This window comes from Myotis davidii, unplaced genomic scaffold (assembly GCF_000327345.1).
Source record: "Myotis davidii unplaced genomic scaffold, ASM32734v1 scaffold616, whole genome shotgun sequence".
Classification (NCBI taxonomy): Eukaryota; Metazoa; Chordata; class Mammalia; order Chiroptera; family Vespertilionidae; genus Myotis; species Myotis davidii.
Window position 1 is genome coordinate 660,244 of NW_006291965.1, and position 21,517 is coordinate 681,760.

Here is a 21,517-nt window from a genome sequence, read left to right on the forward strand (position 1 = left end):
CTTCTATATAATTCCCATGAACTGCATTATGATACCCCAATGCTCACTGGGCAGATCTTCTAGCATATGCTACTTAGAAATTTATTGTAAGAAAAGTCTGCATCGCCGAAACTGGTTTGGCTCAGTGGATAGAGCGTCGGCCTGCGGACTGTAAGGTCCCAGGTTCGATTCCGGTCAAGGGCATGTACCTGGGTTGCGGGCACCTCCCCAGTAGGAGATGTGCAGGAGGCAGCTAATTGATGTTTCTCTCCCATCGATGTTTCTAACTCTCTATATCTCTCCCTTCCTCTCTGTAAAAACTCAATAAAATATATTTAAAAAATAAAAATAAAAAAATAAAGAAAAGTCTGCATAAGTTATATAACTGTTCAAATATTATTCACAATTTATATTGTCCATGTATAAATGTTATCATTTTCTATAGGTTATTCTAAATTCTTTATTAGGATTTCACAGTATTTTTCTGTAAAACCCTCAAATAAAAAGTTGTTCAGAATTTCATGTTTTCACCCTGACTTTTAATATATTAATCTATTTGATTGTCATCTTCTTCTGAGTCATCTAAATCAATATTAAAATCTAAATCATCACTTTCTTCTTTATTTCTTCTGCAGCTTCTTCTACAATTGGAATGTGGATTATTTTCAATGTTTTCTGTCTTTTCTGCTTCTTTATTAAACCTAAAGATGGAAGGAAAAACCTCTTTATTTCCCAGGCTTTCACTATTTACTTGTGTGGCTTGAAAATATCATTATGCTACATTTCCTGATTAACAGAAGCCTAATGAAATAAATAAAAAGAAAAAAATCCTTGAAGACTAAGTTATGACCCAATGAATTATATTATTATAATTCTTTAATGTCTTTTTCAATATATAGTTATTGACTGCTGTCAAAAAAGTAGAAATTAATGCATGATGTCCAGTAAAGAAAAGTAGTTACATAATAAAGAACTTTTTAATAATGAGTAATGAATATAAACATCATGGATAAATATTTTAATTTCCTAAAAATATAAAGTTTCACTTTAATCTGTAATGATAAATTAAGACTTTTTTCTATTAGGTAGAAAAAGTCTACATTAGTGTGATACGCTGAAACTTAAGACCTTCAGAGCTAATGAACATTTCCTTAAATAAAATTCGCTTACTAATTATTAAAACAGTAAAACCCAAACATAAAAGAAATACTCACGGAGTAACAATGTCTTCTTTCTTTCCACATTTTGCGCAAACTTCAAGTTCACAGGCACATGGTCTACATATTATGTGATAAGAATCTTTCACTGTCTTTTGTAAACATTTAACACTAAAAGTAGAAAATGAAATAAAACATTAATTTTTACTAATTACCTAAGATATATTTGATAAAATGAGGAAGCAAAGCTAAATGTCTAGATAAAAAGCCCCAAAATCAAAACTCCTAAATTCCAATCTGAGAAAAAGGTAAAACTTCAGACAATTAAAAAAATAATTCCAATCTCATGTATTTATCTAACTTTACATTAAAAAAAGCATTTCTAGATAACAGGTTACAGATCAATTTGAGATTTACCTGCTTTCAAAATGCCTTTAAAAATGTCATCGGCAAACAGTGACAATTTTACCTCTCCCTTTCCAGCTTGGATGCCCTTTATTTCTTTTTCTTGCCTAATTACTCTGGCCAGAGCTTACAATACTATCCTATATAATAAAGTGGTGATATGCAAATTGACCATCACGCCCTCACACAAGATGGTCACCCCCATGTGGTCACAAGATGGCCACCACAAGATGGCTGGCAGGGGAGGGGAGTTAGGAGCAACCAGACCAGCAGGGGAGGGCAGTTAGGGGCGACCAGGCCTGCAGGGGATGGCAGTTAGGGGCAACCAGGCTGGCAGGGGAGGGCAGTTAGGGGTGACCAGACTGGCAGGGGAGGGCAGTTGGGGGCAACCGGGCCAGCAGGGGAGGGCAGTTGGGCATCGATCAGGCTGGCAGGGGAGTGGTTAGGGAGTGATCAGGCAGGCAGGCAGGTGAGTGGTTGGGAGCCAGAAGTCCTGGATTGTGAGAGGGATGTCCAACTGCAGTTACAAGATGACCACCACAAGATCGGGGCTAAACCAGCAGTTGGACATCTCCCAAGGGATCCCAGATTGGAGAGGGTGCAGGCTGAGCTGAGGTACACCTCTCTCCCCCACTGCACAAATTTCATGCACTGGGCCTCTAGTGTTGAATAAAAGTGGTAAGAGTGGGCATTCTGTCTTGTTCTGATTCTACAGGAAAAACTTTCAGCTTTCCACTGTTGAATATGTCAGCTGTGTGCTGACATCTATTAAGATGATCATATGATTTTCATCCTTCATTCTGTTAATGTGGTGTATCACATTGATTGATTTGTAGATGATAAACTATCCTTGCATTCCTGGAACAAATTCCACTTGATTATGGTATATGATCTTTTTATGTACTGTTGAATTTGATTTGCTAATAATCGGTTGAGGATTTTTGCTTATAATCAGGAATATTGGCCTGTAATTTTCTTTTCTTGTGGTATCCTTGTCTAGTTTTAGTATCAGTGATGCAGGCCTTATAAAATGTGTTTGGAAGTGTTCCCTCCTCTTCTATTTTTTGGAAGAGTTAAGAAGAGTTGGTATTAATTTTCTTAGAATGTTTGGTAGAAATCAACAGTGAAGCTGTCTGATCTTGCACTTTTGTTTGTTGGGAGTTTTTGATTATTGATTCAATCTCTTTTTAGTAATCTATTCAGATTTTCTCTTCCTTAATGATTCAGTCTTGGCAGGTTGTATGTCTAGGAATTTATCTGTTTCTTCTAGATAGTCAAATTTGTTGGTGTACAATTGTTCATAGTCTGTTGTGAATCTTTGTATTTTTGTGGTATCAGTTATAATATCTCTTTCATTTGGGATTTTATTTATTTGAGAATCCTCTCTTTCTAGCTAAAGATTTGTCAATTTTGTTTATGTTTTTAACTAATCAACTCATTAATATTTTCTATTGTCTTTTTAGTTTCTATTTCATTTATTTCAGCTCTGATCTATGTTGCTTCCTTCTTTCTCATTGCTTTGTACTTTTTTCTTCTTTCTCTAGTTCCTTGAGGTGTAAAATTAGATTTTGTTTCTTGATCTAAGCAGTTATTGCTGTGAATGTCTCTCTTAGAACAGTTACTGTTACATCCCAATGTTTTGGTATGTTCTATTTCCATTTCCACTTATCCCAGGGTATTCTTTTTTAATTTCTCTCAGAACAATATTCCATGTGCACTTGAGAATAGTGTATATTCCATTGCTTTAGGATAGAATGTTCTGCATATCTATAATAATAAAAGTGTAATATGCTAATTAGACCAGGTAGCCGAACGACCTTCCAGATGAAGCTGGGGCTTCGAGGGCCGAGGCAAGCTGCCATGGCTGTGAGGGCTGAGCCCCTTGCACAAATTTTGTGCATCAGACCTCTAGTATCTGTATAAAATTGTTAAAATGCCCATACTACTTAAAGCAATATATAGATTCAATGCCATCCCTATCAAAATCTTGATGACATTTTTCACGGAGATAAAACACATAATTCTGAAATTTATATGCACAAAAGACCCCATATAGCCAAATCAATATTGAGAAAAATGAACAAAGTTGGAGGCATCATGCTCCCTGATTTCAAACTATATTATAAAGCTATAATGATCAAAACAGTATGATATTGACATAAAAGAGACATACATATCAAAGAGAATAGAGAGCCCAGAAATAAACTCACTCAATTAATTTGCAATAAAGAAGTCAAAAATATATTAATAAACTCTTCAATAATTGCTGAGAAAACTGGACAGCCTCATACATAGGAAAAGAAAATGGACCATAATTATACATCATATCCCAAAACTGACTAAAAATGGATTAAAGACTTAAATGTGAGACCTGAATCCATAAAACTCCTAAAAACACACACACACAAAACATAGGACGTAAGCAATGATTCTTTAAATTTGACACCAAAATTAAATGGAACAAAAAAACAAAAATAAGCAAGTGGGACTAAATCAAACTAAAAAGCTCTGTACAACAAAGGAAACCATCAACAAAATAAAAAGGCAACCTACTGAATGGGGAAAATATAAGTAAAACATGTATCTGTAAGGGGTTAATATCCAAAATATATAAAGGTCTCACATAAATCAATAGCAAAAACAAACAATCTGATTAAAAATTGGGCAGAGAATCTGAATAGACATTTTTCCAAAAACAACAGATGGTCAACATGTATATGAAAAGATGTTCAGCATCACTAATTCTCAGGAAAATGCAAATCAAAACCACAATGAGATTATTCCTTCAAAAAGCTATTATCAAAAAGACTAGAAATAACAAGTGTTGGTAAGGATATAAAGAAAAGAGAACCCTTGTGCACTGTTGGTGGAAATGTAAATTGGTATAGCTAGTGCTATGGAAAAAGTATGGAGGTCCATCAAAAAATTAAAAAATAGAACTATCACATGACTCAACCATCCACTTCTGGATATTTATCTGAAGAAATGAAATCACTAACTGAAATCAATAAAAACCCATTTTAAAAAATCCACTTTAAACATCAATATGTAGTTAAAAAGAAAGTATAGTACCATGACAATGAAGGGATAAATTTTCCAAAAACACACAATATTCCTGAACGTTTATGCATCCAACAACAGGCTGTTAAAATAAATGAGGGAAAACTATGAAATAAAAAGAGAAATAGACAAGTTCATAATTATAACTAGGGACTTAATCATCTCTCTCTGTAACTAACTGGACAAATAGACAAAAAAAAAAATCAGTAAGGATATAGAACACCTGGTTGATAGAAGACTATGAACCAAATTGACATTTATAGAACCCTCCACCCAACAAGAGCAACATGTTCTTTCAAGTACACATGAAACATTCTCTAAGATAGATCATATCTGAGCCATAAAACCAACCTCAATAAATTTTAAAAAAACAAAAACCTGTAAACTTACAGGAAATACGTTCTCTTACCACAGTGAAATTGACTGGAAACCAGTAACAGAAAAATATATGGAAAATGCCCAAATATCTATAAATTAGAACACTTCTAAAGAATCTACAGGTCAAAGAGGAAGTCACAGAAAAATTAGAAAATATTTTGACTGAAGGACAATGAAAACACATAATCAAACTTTGTAGAAAAAAGCTAAAAAAGTTCTTGGGAAATATATGTAATTACATGTTTATAATAAAACAAGAAAAACGATCTAAATTTCTACCTTAAGAAAATAGAAAAAGACAAATAAATTAAACTAAAAGCAAACAAAAGGAAGAAATATTGATATAAACAGAAAACAATGAAATTGAAAACAGAAAAACAGAGAAAATTAGTAACACCAAAATCAGGCTCACTGAAAAGATTAATATAATTCATAAACACATAGCAGACTGATCAGGACAAAAAAAGGAGAAGAAACAAATTACCAGTATCAGGAATTGAAGAAAGGACAGCATTATAGATCCAACAGATATTGAAAGAATAATAATAAAATTTTACTGACAACTCTATGCCCATAAATCCAACAACATCATTGAAATGCACAAATTTGAGAAAGAGACGTTATCAAAACTTGCTTAAGAAGAAATACTTAATCTAAAAATTCCTCTATCCATTAAAGAAAAATTTAATCATAGTGAAAAACTCTCCAACAAGTAAAACTACAGGCCCAAATGGCTTCATTGATGAATTCTACCAAACATTTAAGAAATACTAATTTTTTCAAAAACCTTCCAAAAAACAAAATAGGAAGAAACAGTTCCCAACTTATTTGATGAGGCCCTAATAGCAAAACAAACAAAAATTACAGATTAGTATTTCTAATAAACAGAGATGTAAAAATCTATGACAAAATGTGAGCAAATCAAATCTAGCAAAATATAAAAAGGATACATATAATGACTAAGTGGGGTTTACCCAAGAGCATGCAAGACTAACTCAATATTAATATCAATAAATGTAATTCACCAAATCAGTGTTCTAAGGAAGACAAACCGTATGATAATCTCTATAGATGCAGAAAAAGCATTTGACAAAATTTAATAACCATTCATAATAAAAAGCCTCAGTAAACTATGAATTGGAGGAAAATTCTTCAACCTCATAAAGAGCATTTACAAAGAATCTACAACCAATATCATGCTCAATGATAAAAGACTGAATACCTTCCCCATAAAATCAGGAGCAAGGCAAGAGTATCTGCCCTCATCACTCCCAGACAGCACAAGGTCAAATGAAATAAAAGCCATACAGACTGGAAAGCAAGAAGTAAAACTGTGTTCATATAGAAAATCCCAAAGAATCTATTTTTAAAAGTATTAGAAATAAAATGTGAGTTTATTAAAGTTACAATATATAGGGTCAGTAAAGAAAAATAAACTGTATTTCTACATTGTAGCAATGACCAATGATTTCCTGTAAAAATTGACAAGCTGATTCTAAAAGTTATTTTTTTTTAAAAGCTAAGAAATTATAATAGTCAAAACCACTTTCAAAAAGAAAAAAAGGGCCGTAACCGGTTTGGCTCAGTGGATAGAGCGTCAGCCTGCAGACTGAAAGGTACCGGGTTCGATTCTGGTCAAGGACATGTACCTTGGTTGCGGACACATCTCCAGTAGGAAGTGTGCAGGAGGCAACTGATCGGTGTTTCTAACTCTCTATCTCTCTCCTTTCCTCTCTGTAAAAAATCAATAAAATACATTTTTTTAAAAAGAGAAAAAAAGGTTGGAAGATTCTCCTGACTGGATTTCAAGACTTACCATAAAGCCCCAGTAATCTATCAAGATAGTGTGGTTGGTGACAGACACACAGATCAATGAGATAGAATGAAATCCAAAAATAAACCCATACATATGTCAACTGATTTCCAACACAGGACAAAGGGATTCCAAGGAAGAAAGGGTAGCTTTTTCAACAAATGATGCTGGAATAATTGAGGAGCCATAAAATTAACAGGAAATCAGTTATAAACCCAAATATAAAAGCAGAAAATATTTGCAAAACACATATCTGATAAAAATATTTATACTCAGAATATAAAAAACTTTCAAAACTCAGTAATAATTAAACAAAACAACTCAGAAAACACATTAGCTAATGAACAGAAAGAACTACCCCAAAGAAGAAATAGAGATGCCAAATGAGCACATGAAAAGGTGCTTAGCACCAGTGGTCATCAGAGATATGCAAATTTTAATCACAATGAGATGCAGCTTACGACTAAAATATCAGGAACTCTCAAACTAGTTTTTGATGGGAATGTAAATGGTATAGCCACTCTGGAAAAGTTAGACAGTTCAATATAAAAACACCCTTAACATACAATCCAGCAATTTCACTGCTACATATTTACCCCCCAAAATGAAAACATATGTTCACACAAAACCTATACATAAATGTTTATGGCAATGTAATTCATAACCACTAACCTAAATGTCCATCAACTGGTGAATGGATAACAATTGGTGGTCCAATCAGTGGAAAAATAAGTTTGGATTAGGAAAATTTTCAGTGTTGTATTGTTTTTTTTGCTTTAATTTTTTTTAAGTTTTAAAATAATTTTAAAGAAAATCTATTTTGGCTAGGTTCATCTCAGGATTTAAGAAAACTACAATGTTTTCATTTATCTATGTTGTTTCACACCAGGGACTTCATAGGTAAACCAATCCTTAAGTATCCAAATAGCTAATTCAGGGATAAAACTATTTACAGAATTGTCAAAGTTAAAATTTACATGTAAAATAGGCATAAAAATGGAATCTCCTGTTTTGAAATCTGAAGTCAAAAGATCACAGATTCTACATTCTCTAGCCCAACTAATCCCCAAAACAACACTGGCTCAATCACCTGCATAGCTTATTCAAATGCAGATTAATGGCTACACCCATTATTTACATAATCAGAATCTTGGGAATGGGTCCCAATCTGTCATTTAAACTCTTCAAGACATTCTTATGCACATGGCCACTTCTAACCCCTGACTGGATCAAAGAAATACTTTCTTGATGTGGGGCTTTCCAGTGTTCCCACTGCTGGCTGAGACTGTAATGGCCAATTTGGAGAAGAGAAGAATTCTATTGTTGAAATAAATTATTCTATTTTTAAATTTAAATTCATTCCGAAAACCGGTTAGGTTATATTGCTAGTATTTCTATGACTATAAATATACCTATTTATAAGGAGATACACACATATTTTTTAAGTGACATGTTTCCTCATGTTTGTGAAAATGTAAATTATATACATTTTTAGATGTTTACCACCTTCCCAGTTTCTGTCACAGAAGTGGGACCTTGGTGTGTCTTCTCTTTCAAAACTCTTAATCCATGCTTGACATCCTCACTGGAAGTATAGTGAGAGAAGGTCTAAAAATAATTGAGTTTCTGGAATTTTTTTTTAAATCACAATAGTATATTTGCCTTGCCATAGAATCTTGATCTTAATAATTAAATGGTTTATATATTATTTTAATGATACATGATATGAATTCCAAATTGTCATAAAACTCATGAAACATACTGAAACATCTTCAGAATAACTGTAAGTTTTTACTCCTGAGAGTGTGTTTTTCATATAAAATACATAGTAAGGAAAGACATTAAAATCATCTAATGTAAGTTTTACCTAATTTTCCTTAAAAAATAGCTATTTTTTGAAAATTTTGTGAGTACATTGCAAAGAGAAATTCAGATGTTAAAATAATGATGGTTTTGCCTTCTTTTCATTTCTACATAGCATACAATTCCTAAGAATAATCAAACGATCTTGACCATTCATATACCACAAGTAATTATTTTAATAAAAACTGTGGTCAAATAAAAACACAGGTCATTTCTATAAAATGTGTTTACTAACAAAGGAGCCAGTAATATACTTTTTTAGAATGTTATTTTAAAAGTAAAAAAATATTTACCGCCAAAACTGGTTTGGCTCAGTGGATAGAGCGTCGGACTGCGGACTGAGGGGTCCCAGGTTCGATTCTGGTCAAGGCATGTACCTGAGTTGCGGGCACATCCCCAGTGGGATATGTGCAGGAAGCAGCTGATCGATGTTTCTCATCGATGTTTCTAACTCTCTATCTCTCTCTCTTCCTCTCTGTAAAAAATCAATAAAAATATATTTTAAAAAAAAGACATTTACCTTTTTACATGAAAAACACACAAAAAAGTAATTAAAAGTTAAAAAATGTTCATTACATATTTATGGATGAAACTCAGAGACAAAATTTGAAGTTTTCACTTGTCTCACTAATATTTTTGTTTTAAAAGTTACTTTTCATAGAAAAGTTATTAATACTTTATGGGCATATGTTATTTATACTCATATTATTTACTAAATAATTATTTTTAAATGTCTTATTCATATCTAATATAAATACTAATATACATAAAACCCATATAGGTATATAAACCAAGCTCTGGGGTCCTCAGTTATTTTTAAGAATATAAAATGGTCCTGAGAACCAGTGATCTCTCTCTCTCTCTCTCTCTCTCTCTGGTGGAATGAAGGAAGGCCCTGGTCAGCAGCCAAAAGCCTGGGAAGGTGAGGCCCTGGCCAGCAGCCATTAGGGACCCTTCCTGTGCACAAACTTCGTGCACTGGGCTTTTCGTATACAATAAATACCGATGGGGAAAAGAACTGATCTTATATTTCTAGTACTTACTAGAAATAAAAGGCTTACTTTACTCTGCCACAACTTTTCTGGCACTGCCTCCAGTTCCTGGTTATATTATTACACTTTAACCTTTATCATAATTAAACTCCACTTATATACTCTCACATATTCGATGACTAAGTGCTTTCGTAAACAGTGAGCTGTGCTACTCCACCCTTAGTGTGCAAATAATAGAAACCTAACATTGACAGAGTTCCACAACGTATTTCCTCCAAGGGCTCTAAGTAATCTGTGCTAACAGAGAAAGATTCTGAAACTATACTAAGGAATTACATCATATGCTTTAGAAATGTTTTTAGAAAAACAATATCCCCAAATTCCAATAACTTTGAGTAGAAGTTACAATTCACTTTTCTGTGTCCCTAACTCAGGTGTTTGAAAATAAGTAGAAAGATCAAACCAACTTTTCTATTTATTTATTTATTTTTAATTGATTTGAGAGAGAAAGGGAGAGGGAGGGAGAGGGAGACACAGAAAGAGAAATATCAATGTGAAAGGGAAACATCAATCAGTTGCCTCCTGTACACACCCAACTGGAGACCAAACCCACAACCTGGGCATGTGCCCTGACGGGGAATGGAACCAGCGCCGGACCAACTTTGCTTGTTGCAGTAGTAGATTTGATTAGAATAATTCTTAAGAGCACATAATAATTCACCTCTGACCAAGAGTAGTTTAGGAAAACAGCGAAAATCAAAATCATTACACTTTAGGTCAGGCAATTTTAAATTAAATCTTGCTGTATCTATCAATATTAATGTCAAAAAGTAGGCTTCAGCCCTGACTGGTTTGGCTCAGTGGATAGAGCGTCGGCCTGCGGACTGAAGGGTCCCAGGTTTGATTCCGGTCAAGGGCATGTACCTTGGGTTGCAGGCACATCCAGTTGGGGGTGTGCAGGAGGCAGCTGATCGATGTTTCTCTCTCATTGATGTTTCTAACTCTCTATCCCTCTTCCTTCCTCTCTGTAAAAAATCAATAAAATATATTCAAAAAGTAGGCTTCATACACAGGTGAGCGATTGATGACAATAATGAAAACAACACTTTTACCTTTAAATAATATATTCAAAACAGATAGAAAGTCTTCTTTTTGACAGATAGCACCAATTCATGTTCATGGATCAACATCCTATATAATAAAAGCCTAATATGCTAAGTGTATGGTCATCTGGTCAGCTGTTCAACCAATCAAAGTGTAATCTATAATATAAAAGCCTAAGTGACCGGCCGATCATTTGACCAGCTGACTGGTAGCTATGATGTGCACTGACCACCAGGGGGCAGAAGCTCAACGCAGGAGTGCAGAGTTGCAATGACTTGGCAGCTGCGGTTCTTGGGTGATGCACTCAGAACCAGAGAGGAGAGAGCTCAGTTCCGGGGTGCGTCACCCAAAAACCACTCTCTCGCAATCCAGGATCCCTAGGGGGATGTCAGAAAGCCAGTTTCGGCCTGATCCCTGCAGGCCAGGCTAAGGGACCCCACCAGTGCACAAATCTGTGCACAGGTCCTCTAGTATGCTAATGATATGCTGAGACCGCTCAGCCGCTTGCTATGATGTGCACTGACCACCAGGGGGCAGACAGTCAACTGGTCAACCAGTCGCTATGATGTGCACTGACCACCAGGGAAGACGCTACAATCAGTAGGTTAGCTAGGGTCCGGCCGATCAAGACTGAGCGAGACAGACCAGACATAGTCCCTCCCTGGTTGGCCAACCTCCCATGTCACTCCCCCTTGGCCCCGAACATGCACCAGTGAGGTCCCTTGGCCTGGCCTGCACCCTCCCGCAATCCAGGACCCCTCGGGGGATGTCAGAGAGCCGGTTTTGGCCCAACAACAGAACGACTGGTTGGTATAATGCGCACTGACCACCAGGGGACAGACACTCAATGTAGGAGCTGCCCCCTGATGGTCAGTGCACTCCCACAGAGGGAGCACTGCTCAGCAAGAAGCCCTGAGCTGGGGTCACGGCTGGCAAACACAGTGGCAGTGGCGGGAGCCTCTCCTGTTTCCCTGACAGTGCTAAGGATGTCTGACTGCCCGCGGCCTATGCCGTCAGTTGGACATCCCCCGAGGGCTCCCAGACTGCAAGAGGGTGCACTGGGCTGAGGGACAACCCCCCTCCCAAGTGTACAAATTTCGTGCACCAGGCCTCTAGTTACATAAGAGGAAAGATAAATGAACAAATGACAATTTATGTGGAACCCCGATAGGGACAGCTTGAGATTAACTGCATTATCTATTAAAGAAAACAGGGCTCTTGATTATTTTTCCCTCCATTCTCTGGTGCCTTCCTCAAAATGTTTTCTATAAACATTATTTATAGTAAGTGCTCTTCTACTTTTAATTTATAACTTAAAAAATTGATTTTAGAAAGAGGAAGGGAGAGAGAAAGAGAGAGAAACACACAGAGAGAAATACTGATTTTTGTTGTCCCATTTATTTATGCATTTTTTGGTTGATTCTTGTATGTGTACTGACTGGGGATTGAACCCATAACCTGGGTGTCATGAGGCCACTATAATCGACTCAGTTGCCCAGCCAGGGCCTAATTTATAACTTTCCTAAATCTCTCTCTCCTTTTTTCACTTCATCATTAGTCTGCAATCTTACCTGTGCCCTATAAACAAGTAATTAATGCCAATTGATGGACCAAGACTCCAGTGCCAAAGAATGAGTGTAAAGTACTGCTATGAATATAACCTCAAGCTGGTGAATATATCTGGTGCTCTCTGTGTATTAATTTGCTTTCTTTGAAAAATGAGTGCAGTGGCCCTCTTTATTAAGCAGGATTTTAGGAGTATAAGCTTCTTTCCTTTAAAAATAAGGGGTTAACAAATGCTGGCAAGGGTGTGGAGAAATTGGAATCCTTGTGCACTGTGGGTGGGATTGTAAAATGGTGCAATCACTATGGAAAAAGTATGAAGAGTCCTCAAAAACTTAAAAATAGAACTACTGTATGATTCAGCCAGTCTTAAAGAGATATTTACACAATGTTCACAGCAATATTCACAATAGGCAACAGACGAATGATAAAGTGAATACAGAGACATAGATTTTAAAAAGTTATAATTTAGGCCCTGTCCAGACAGCTGAGTTGGTTAGTGTGTCCTCCCGAAACACAATTGTGAGAGCAACACAAATGTGCATCAGGGGATGAATAAACAAACTGTGCTGCACACACACACACACACACACACACACACACACACATTTTTCATCCTTAAAAAGTAAGGGAATTCTATCACATGCTACAACCCGGACAAGACTTTAAGACATTATGCTTAGTGAAATACACTGGTCACAGAAGGACAAATACTGTATAATTTCATTTATATGAGGTCTTTAAAGTAGTTAAATTCATAGCAATAGAAAGTAGAATAGTGGTTACCAGGGGATGGAAGGAGCTGACCAGGGATTTGTTGTTTAATGTGAATAGTTTCAAATTTGCAAGATGAAGAAGTCCTGGAGATGTGTTGCACAGCAACATTAATATTCTTAACATTACTGAACTATCTACACTTAAAAAAGATGGTAATTTTTATGTTGTGTGTTTTTTACTATCACCACAAAAATAGATACTTAACTTTAAAAAGAACAGGGTTGATCTAAAAAAGATTATCTTGAAGGTCAGAGTTTGGCTAATTTGATTGAAAAACTTTTGTAGTAAAGAGGGAGCCAGGATATTGTTAGAGAGTCAAATCACGGAGTGGCATGACCTGTTGGCAACATCTCATCCCCCTCTAGAATCTCATTTTCTCTCAAATAGCATTTCCCCCTGCCAGGCTCAACTGCGCCTCACACTGTAGTAGACATATAAAAAGCAGGACTTCTCTGGGAACAAAGCTTCCATCCTACTGCTAGAAACCCAACTCTTCCCCATAGGAGGCCTTAAGTCAAACTATAGACCAATGGAGGTATCTATAATAATAAAAGCATAATATGCAAATCAACCAAACGGCTGAACAGCAGAACGACCATCTGGATGATCACGCTATGACACACACTGGCGCCAGGCCAGTCAAGTCAGGTGTGATTGGTGTGGGGGGCCCTCGCCATCACCCCACGATTGCCCTACAGAGGCCCAGGCTAGTCAGCCTGCAGTGCTGCGGTGGGGCCTCCCTCTGCAGGGTGATCGATCAAGGGGCTTCTGGACTGTGAGAGGGCACAGGCCAGGCTGAAGGACCCCCCCCCCACACACACACACACAAGTGCACGAATTTCATGCATGAATTTGTACACCAGGCCTCTAGTTTGAGTATAACTGAGATCGAATATAATTTATTTATTTAATGCAATGAAGTACCAAGAGGTTAGATTAAAAACTAAAAGGCAACACATTTAAAAACTACAGTAGGTCCTCGGGTTACGTCACAGATCTGTTCCTACAGTGCGATGTAACGCGATTTTTGCCTTAAGTCAGAACCCACCTACATAAGCACCTATGTCACTCACATGGAGCACACACACAGCAGTAATGAGGTGAAACAGTAAAAAGAAAATGTAAAGAAAGACAACAATTCCTGACCTTTACTTGTGGTAAGTAAATCATAAAAAACATAGAGCACATATGTACATATGTCAAAACGATGGAACTTTTTCTTTTTTATAAATAAATGGGAGATGGCGACGTAACCACGAAACAACGTACGTCGAGAGGACTGTCTGTATTAGTTAGAAAGGGCTAAACACCCGGATGTGAAGACCAGGTCCGCAGGAGGAGTGCCTTTGTTTGATGAAAAGATGTAATGAAAAGCAGCATGTTAGGCATAAAGCACCTACATTTGTGGAAATGGTAAGCTAGGCATCCCTAGAGCAATGCTGGTTCCAAGGCATGTTCTTTCCTTCTTCACCTGACCTACTCTTAGGATGAAATCTACTTTCAACCACATTCTTCTTGTGGCATTTAAGCCCCCTTCTCGCCATTCTGGACAGTTCTGTGTTAGCCTGCTGTATTTAATGAACTCCCTGGCAAGCTTTTGTTTTATTCAAGAATTCTGTAGCTGCAAAGTCTGAATAAAACTGACCTAAGATATTGAAGGGAACAAAATTTTGCCACCCTGAAGCTGCCTTTTTGGCATTTTGATTTTAAATTGTTTATTAAAAAGACAAAAGACTCAGAAAGAACCTTTGGCCCTCCCCCCTTTCCTGCCCAAGAGCTGCAGACAGAAGCCTGCTTTGGGAAGGCTGGGAGCCTTGGCTTAATCACCTTAGGCATCTTCACCCTAGCATTAGTCAGAAAGACTCCAGCTTGTTAGCAAGAATATTCCTGCCACTCTTGTTCTGCACTCCCTCAACTACCTGTAAATTGCCCATTCTCACTCCTGAAATCTAAGACTCCATCATTAGCCCTGTAGTGTTGCCTCGTTTCCTGTTGCCCTTACAGAGGCTGCATGGCATTCTCTGGCCACATCTCCCTTCGCGTGTGGACATGTCGGGAGTGAGTCAAGTTGGGTTGGTCAGGTGTATTCTCCTTTGTCCAAAAACATCTTATATACCCAATGTTGCCTGTCTTTGGAATTTTCAGGACGATGTGAATTCCCCATGAACATGTATTAAAACCTTTATTTTCTCCTGTTAATTTTATTAGTCCAGCCTAGAAAACCTTAGAAGTTGAAGAGTATTAATATTCTTTTAGCCCCCACAGTACATATGTCGCTTCAGTGGCTTGACCCTGTGAGTATCGATTGAATTTGTACACAGCAGTTTCTCAACCAAGATACTACTGACATGTTGGGTTGGATTGGTCTTTGTTGTGCGGGCTGTCCTGTGTATTGTAGGATGTTTGGCAGCATCCCTGGCCTCTACCCACTATATGCCAGTAGCATTCCTCCCAGATCCTATAGTCATGGCAATAAAAAATGTCTCCAGACATTCCCAAATGTCCCTGGGGTCAAAATCCCCTTTCCTGTTGAGAACTACTGATACAGAGGACTTACGGGTCCAATTCTAAGCTCAGATTTTTCTTTTATGGGTAGGAAGAGAAAAGAAGCAGCTAGAGATTCTAACACAAGTTTGGGTATTTTGCCTACAATATTTGTAAATTAATAGAAGAAAAGGATTGCTTAGTTACCTGAAATACAAGGCAGAAGACGTTTGTAGGTACCAGTTTAGGCATTTCAGTACCTGAATGTAAAATTTGTTTCTCTAAATACATGTGTGTGTGTTTTTTAAAGGTAGAATTTAATAAGTATAAATCCCAACAAAAGAAAAGTTTAATTTGTAAGTGGTTATGCTTGATCAAAGCATTTAAAATGTCAAAACAAGTTATGCTTCAGTGGGGGTCTAAAATACATATAAATACTTTTCCTCCCACTTTCTAAATTCTTCTGGTGTGGCTAATAACCAAATTAAAAGTAGATATTAACAGGAGAAAATAAAGTTTAATACATGCACATGGGGAATTCACGTAGACATGATAAATCCATAAAAATTCCAAAGACAGTGAGGCAACATTGAGTATATAAGACATTTCTGGGCAAGGAGAAAAGGGGTGGGGGTGGGGTGAGATAATAGATTTCAGAAGTAAGAATGGGCAATTTACAGGTAGTTGAGGATGACAAAACATACCTGGCAGGAAAATCCCTGCTAAGTGACTGAGAAACAATGGGGCACAGTGGGTTTCTAGCTAATAGGCACCTGCCCGAAGTTCTCTTGTTTACCCTACTTAATTCAAATTGGGCTAAGGGGAATGTCATAAGATCTCCTTCCAGAAGCTGGGTTCTTTGTCTGAAACTCTTGGGCAGGAAAGGGGGGAGGGTCAAAGGTTCTTTCTGGGTCTTTCGTTTCTTAGTAAACAGCTTAAAAATCAACATCCAAAAAGCTGCTTCAGGGTGGTAGAATTTTGATCCCTTCACTTCCCATCAAGCATCTTTCATCATTGGATTTAAATCCCTTACAATGTTGGTCAAGTCTTAATATGCAGAGAAAGCAAGGTGGATATAGATGAGTTATCCTTTCTATAAGACTCTCCATGCTAGATTAGAGTTTGAAACCCGGGCTTTCTAAAATGCCTCGTGTGTCACATGTTCAGTGTAATCTGAAATTCATAATGTTCTAGGCCAGACAGGTGACCTCTTAAGTAACACATTTGGGCCATGTTTGGACTAGTAGTTTCTTAGTCTCTCATTAGCCATCATTTGTTTTGCAATACCTGAGGCTTCTTTATTTCTAGAGATCTTCCTTAATGACATCTTGTCTGTATTTTGGTATTTATACAATATATTTTATTTCCCTCATTTTACACTCGTCACCAGCTATTGTATGGCTAACCTCATCTGCCTCAGGGTGCAGCAGCTCCTGAGGTGCTCATCTCCTGGGCCTGACTGAGGTCTCTCACAGGCCTCTGGGTTACACTACACTGCCCAGGCAGTGCAACATCACCATGAACTTCCCCGACTCCAAGTTACAGATTCACAAAATGTCTGACATAATTTTTCAATAAAAATAAACAGCAAAGGTTATATCATGTTTATTTTTTAGACTAACGTTCCAAACTTTAAGTAAAACTTCCTCCCATGAAGGAAGAGAAAATACATTTAAGGAAGTTGCCACTACTACTCAAAAACTAAAAGGAAAATAAAGCAACATTGCATAACCGTGTTCTAAATAGCTACTACATAGACTACCAAACTAAAACTCAGAATGTAAAAACACGATCACATACATTAATGCTAACTTTTATATTTCAAATGATCATTTTTCTGTTTCAGGCAGAAATTACCCTCCAATGTGGCCCTTATTCAGCTGAGCTAAAGAATATAAGGGAGCAACACTAATATGCGCATAAGGCTGATAAAACAAAATCCAAGAATTAAAAAAAAAAACGGCTGAGGGACAGAGGAATGAGAAACGAAGTCCAGTATCTTTTCATTTAAACCCAACTATTCAAAGGAATGAAATTATCAGTTATCAATTTAGCAGTTTATTTTGATACTCAAGCTCAGCCATTTCCGTAATCTTCATGGGTTGCATTAAAAAGTCAGAGCTGTTTTAAGGCCCCCTTGGTAAAGATGATCCATAGTAAATACTGATACCTCATCAGTGAGAGGTATCATTTGCAAAACAAATATTCCCCTCTCTGCCCTAACCCACCTTTCATGCACAAGAGTCTATAAAAATGGTGCATTATTACTTATGGAAGAATGGGTCAGGGAATGATCAATCCGTTTTTCAATCTATTTGCCTTCACAAAGCAGGATTCAGCATATAAGATAAAATTCTACATGGGAGAATGGAATTCTTTTTTTCTATTTACCTTAATATTTATTTGAATACGATTTTGAAAATTGGGGAATGAAATAATAAACTATATGATACTGGCAAGGTAATTAATAAACTTAACTCACCATTTTTTAGGCTTTGACAATGGTTTGTATTTGCTGTATTTTACACGCCATTCAAGAACTTCTTTACAGCGCTGACATACTCCATCATGAAGCTTTGTATTAATTTTCTAAAAAAAAACAAAGAGAAAAGCGAATTGAGAATTTCATCTGTGCGCTAGCATTGCAAACCCCATGAAAAAGGCACACAAGAAATTTAAGTTTTTTAAAAACAGCAACCTAACTGTAATCTGTGTTGACGCCTTATATGTATCTTTATGTACATTTCTCAATTTGCTTCTTTACAAAAGCAAAGATGCTTCACTGGTGTTCCTCAGAATCATCTAAGAAACTTTTTAACCTGCGGGAGTGTTTTGAAAGTCCTCCCCGTTGATTCTGATGTGTACATATGTTAAAACTCAAACTGTACAGTTAATGTATGTGCATTTTACTGTATGTAAGTTATATCTCAATAAAAAAGAAAACCTAATTCATATTTTAAGACTCTTTTGACAATTCACACTTTACCATTGAGAAATAAGAAAGTCCGAAATTGTCAGTCTATAGCGTAGACTATGAAACTTGAGAAAGGAGTGCCAGGGAGAAGCAGTTGCAAGCAAGAAGACATTTAATTACTCAGTTGAATCCTTTTGTATTCTCATGTAAAGAAAAATGTTTTAGAAAACTTACCTTGCTAATCTTGTTTCTTCAAGACAGAAAATAAACACTCATGTGCAGTAAATATCAGTGGTGGGAAAAGGGCTTCACGAGGGGGAAAACCCCATTTTTATTATAATTTTCTTTTCAAAGTGTGTTGGGCATTAAGGAGGATGGACATTTTTTAAATGTGTCGTGTTCTCCATAAAAGTTTTATATTTGATAATATGTTCATCTGATTCAGAACCTAGATTCTATATTTTCACTAAGTCCTCTGAGAATTCTCTTACTTGTGGTGGAAGCCTGGTCTTTGCCTACTGTTGGAATAATGAGTGGAGAAAATTTTACGTTTTCTTTGCTTTTATTTCCCTTTTGTGTTTCTCAAGAGGAAAAAGAAAAGCATCACAAAAAAAGCGGATTCTTTGGAAGGTTATTTTTATTTGATACTAAATTTAAAGTAAAACGTTTAATGATCATCTGAACCAAAACTTCCGAACAGGGCTTGCTATTCTTCAAAGTTCTAAACAAGAAGGCAAAATAATTTCACAAAACATTTATCCAAAGAGAAAGTATTTCATAGGATATTTTTGAACACCATAAATTGAGCTGTGAATATATTGTTTTAATTTAACTCTGTGGTGAAAAACGTAATTCTGTTACTTAATGAATTGTGTATGAGTATTCCTTTCTTCCTGACCTAGATGGAGAGTCCCTGAGAAAATAAATTCTGCGTGCCATTATACTTCTTCTTACTGTGGTCTGCTAATTATTGCCCAAGAGAATGAAATCTGTGCTTGATATCAAACTCCTCTTCTGAGCAACCTTGATACTTAGTTATCGCCTACAAGGCTTGCTAAGAAATCCTCACAGCCAAAGTTCACATTTCATCATTTGTTCTCCCTGCCTTCTGTTGCCTACAGTATCTTACTAAAAGCATTAAGTATATTTTCATAACTCTAGCACTGGGAACAAGATAATAACTTGACTATGATTACAATATGAATGTGGTATAAACTTTCTAATTAGAATATGCTTAGAATGCAAAGTGTTTCCTTACCTGAAATTTGATCGTATGTAACACCCTGCTTGTTAACTAGGAAGCATTACTTGGTTTCTTGTTTGTTTCTGTATCAAATTTCTGACCAGTTCATCTTGATTTACAAAGCTGCACATAGTTTTGAAACTGGTTTCTTTAGGTGGATTGACAGTAGAACAAAACAGGTCTTTGTGGGAACTTGTCCTGTGAGCAATGTGTGAAGCAGTATAAATGCAGATGCTACACAGAGCTCACATAACTAACAGGCACTACTACAAAATTAAACTTGATTACCATGGGTTAAGAAATGAGTGGAAGTAAGAATGAGAATAGTACTTTCACTTAAAAATAGCTGCAGAGAGAGAGAGAACTGAACACCTTGTTTCCCGAATTTTGGCAAACTAGAGAAAGTTAATTCCAGAGATGTGAGCAATGAAAGCTGTCTTAGCTTTAGGAATCATTCTGCCTGGGGCAAAGAACTCAGCAATCCTATCCTACTCACACCTGTGATGTTTACAGCTAACCCTGTGTATGCGATTTATTTTAGCATAACCCTCATGGTAGAAGATTCACTGGAAATGGATTTTCAACAGCAATTAGAATCGGAATTTTTCTTGAAAATTTCATTTTTAACTCTATATTTTTAATTAATGAAGGGAGGTATAATAAGCCACTGTTTTACTTTTAGCATTCCTGAAAGAATTATGGTGTACAAAAAACCCCACAAAACTTAATGAACGATTATATTAGTTACTCTTGAATGATATTCAAATTCTTTTCCCCTCACAATAGTATCATCTTTCTGTTAAAGGACACTTTATATTAAGGTTATTAAGATTAAAATTTAAGCATATAACTATAAAATCGAAATATAAAATACTTAGTTTTCTAAGTGCAAAAACCTTGACAGATTTTTTAATTCAACAAGGCTACTTTCAAGATCTTTAAAGAAAAAAGGTCTTCTGTGGGAGATTCCACTGAATTTAGGAATCTCAGTTAAAGAAGACACCTTATTTATCAAGTGAATACTTTTTTGAAAAAGGTCAGAATAAACTTAAGGTGTATCAAAAGACACTACTACTTAATATATACATAAAGTCTTAGCCATCACTAATTCATAGAGCATATTTATAGTAAATGTTATCCCTGCTCTAAATATTCTGCTGTCGGACAATGCACTTTGGTAATATAACACAGCAATCCCCAAAAGAAATTGGGTGAGGACTTCAAATCCCAAGAAGATAGCAAGAGTAAATTGTAAATATAACATCTGTATCAATATGCTGATGCTGAAAAATGTTTTACAAAATATAAAGTATCCTTTAACTGTTAAGGGTGAAACTACTGTGTGTGTGTGTGTGGGGGGGGGATTTGAATACCATTCAAGAATAATATAATCTTTCATTATGATTTTTTGTACATCATAATTCAGAAATGCTAAAAGTGAAACAATGGCATATTTCATGTCCTTTATTAATTGGGGAAAGATAGGCTTTAAAAATGAAATTTTAAGGAAAATTTCAGTTCTAACTGCGGTTGAACTCCATTTCCATGGAATCTCCTGCATTAAACCTCCCCACAAAATAAGACGTTTTATATCTTAATCATATTTAAGTATATATTATTTTTAAGTTTTCTGGTAACAGTCCCTTAGTGTAAATTTGATTAGGGAATAAAAGATCTCTGGATTTGGGAGCAAGAACTTAACAAGTACTAGTATATGACTGTCTTTTAGGCTGTGGCTTTCAAATCATAAGCTACATTTTTTAAATATATTTTTTATTGATTAAG

General features: G+C 36.1%; 1 protein-coding gene across 1 annotated transcript in view; it reads right to left on the reverse strand.

The window, feature by feature from the left end:
- Positions 1 to 344: 344 nt before the first annotated feature.
- The window catches only part of LOC102770394 (chromosome unknown open reading frame, human C9orf85), a 56,988-nt gene continuing 35,815 nt past the window's right edge, over positions 345 to 21,517 (reverse strand). Inside the window, exons 2-4 of the mRNA XM_006765279.2 lie at positions 18,058 to 18,164; positions 1,194 to 1,307; positions 345 to 680 (exon numbers count right to left, since the gene is read on the reverse strand). Coding sequence (XP_006765342.1) covers positions 527 to 680; positions 1,194 to 1,307; positions 18,058 to 18,164 — 375 coding nt within the window. The 3' untranslated portion in view covers positions 345 to 526. The remainder of the gene's footprint in view (positions 681 to 1,193; positions 1,308 to 18,057; positions 18,165 to 21,517) is intronic.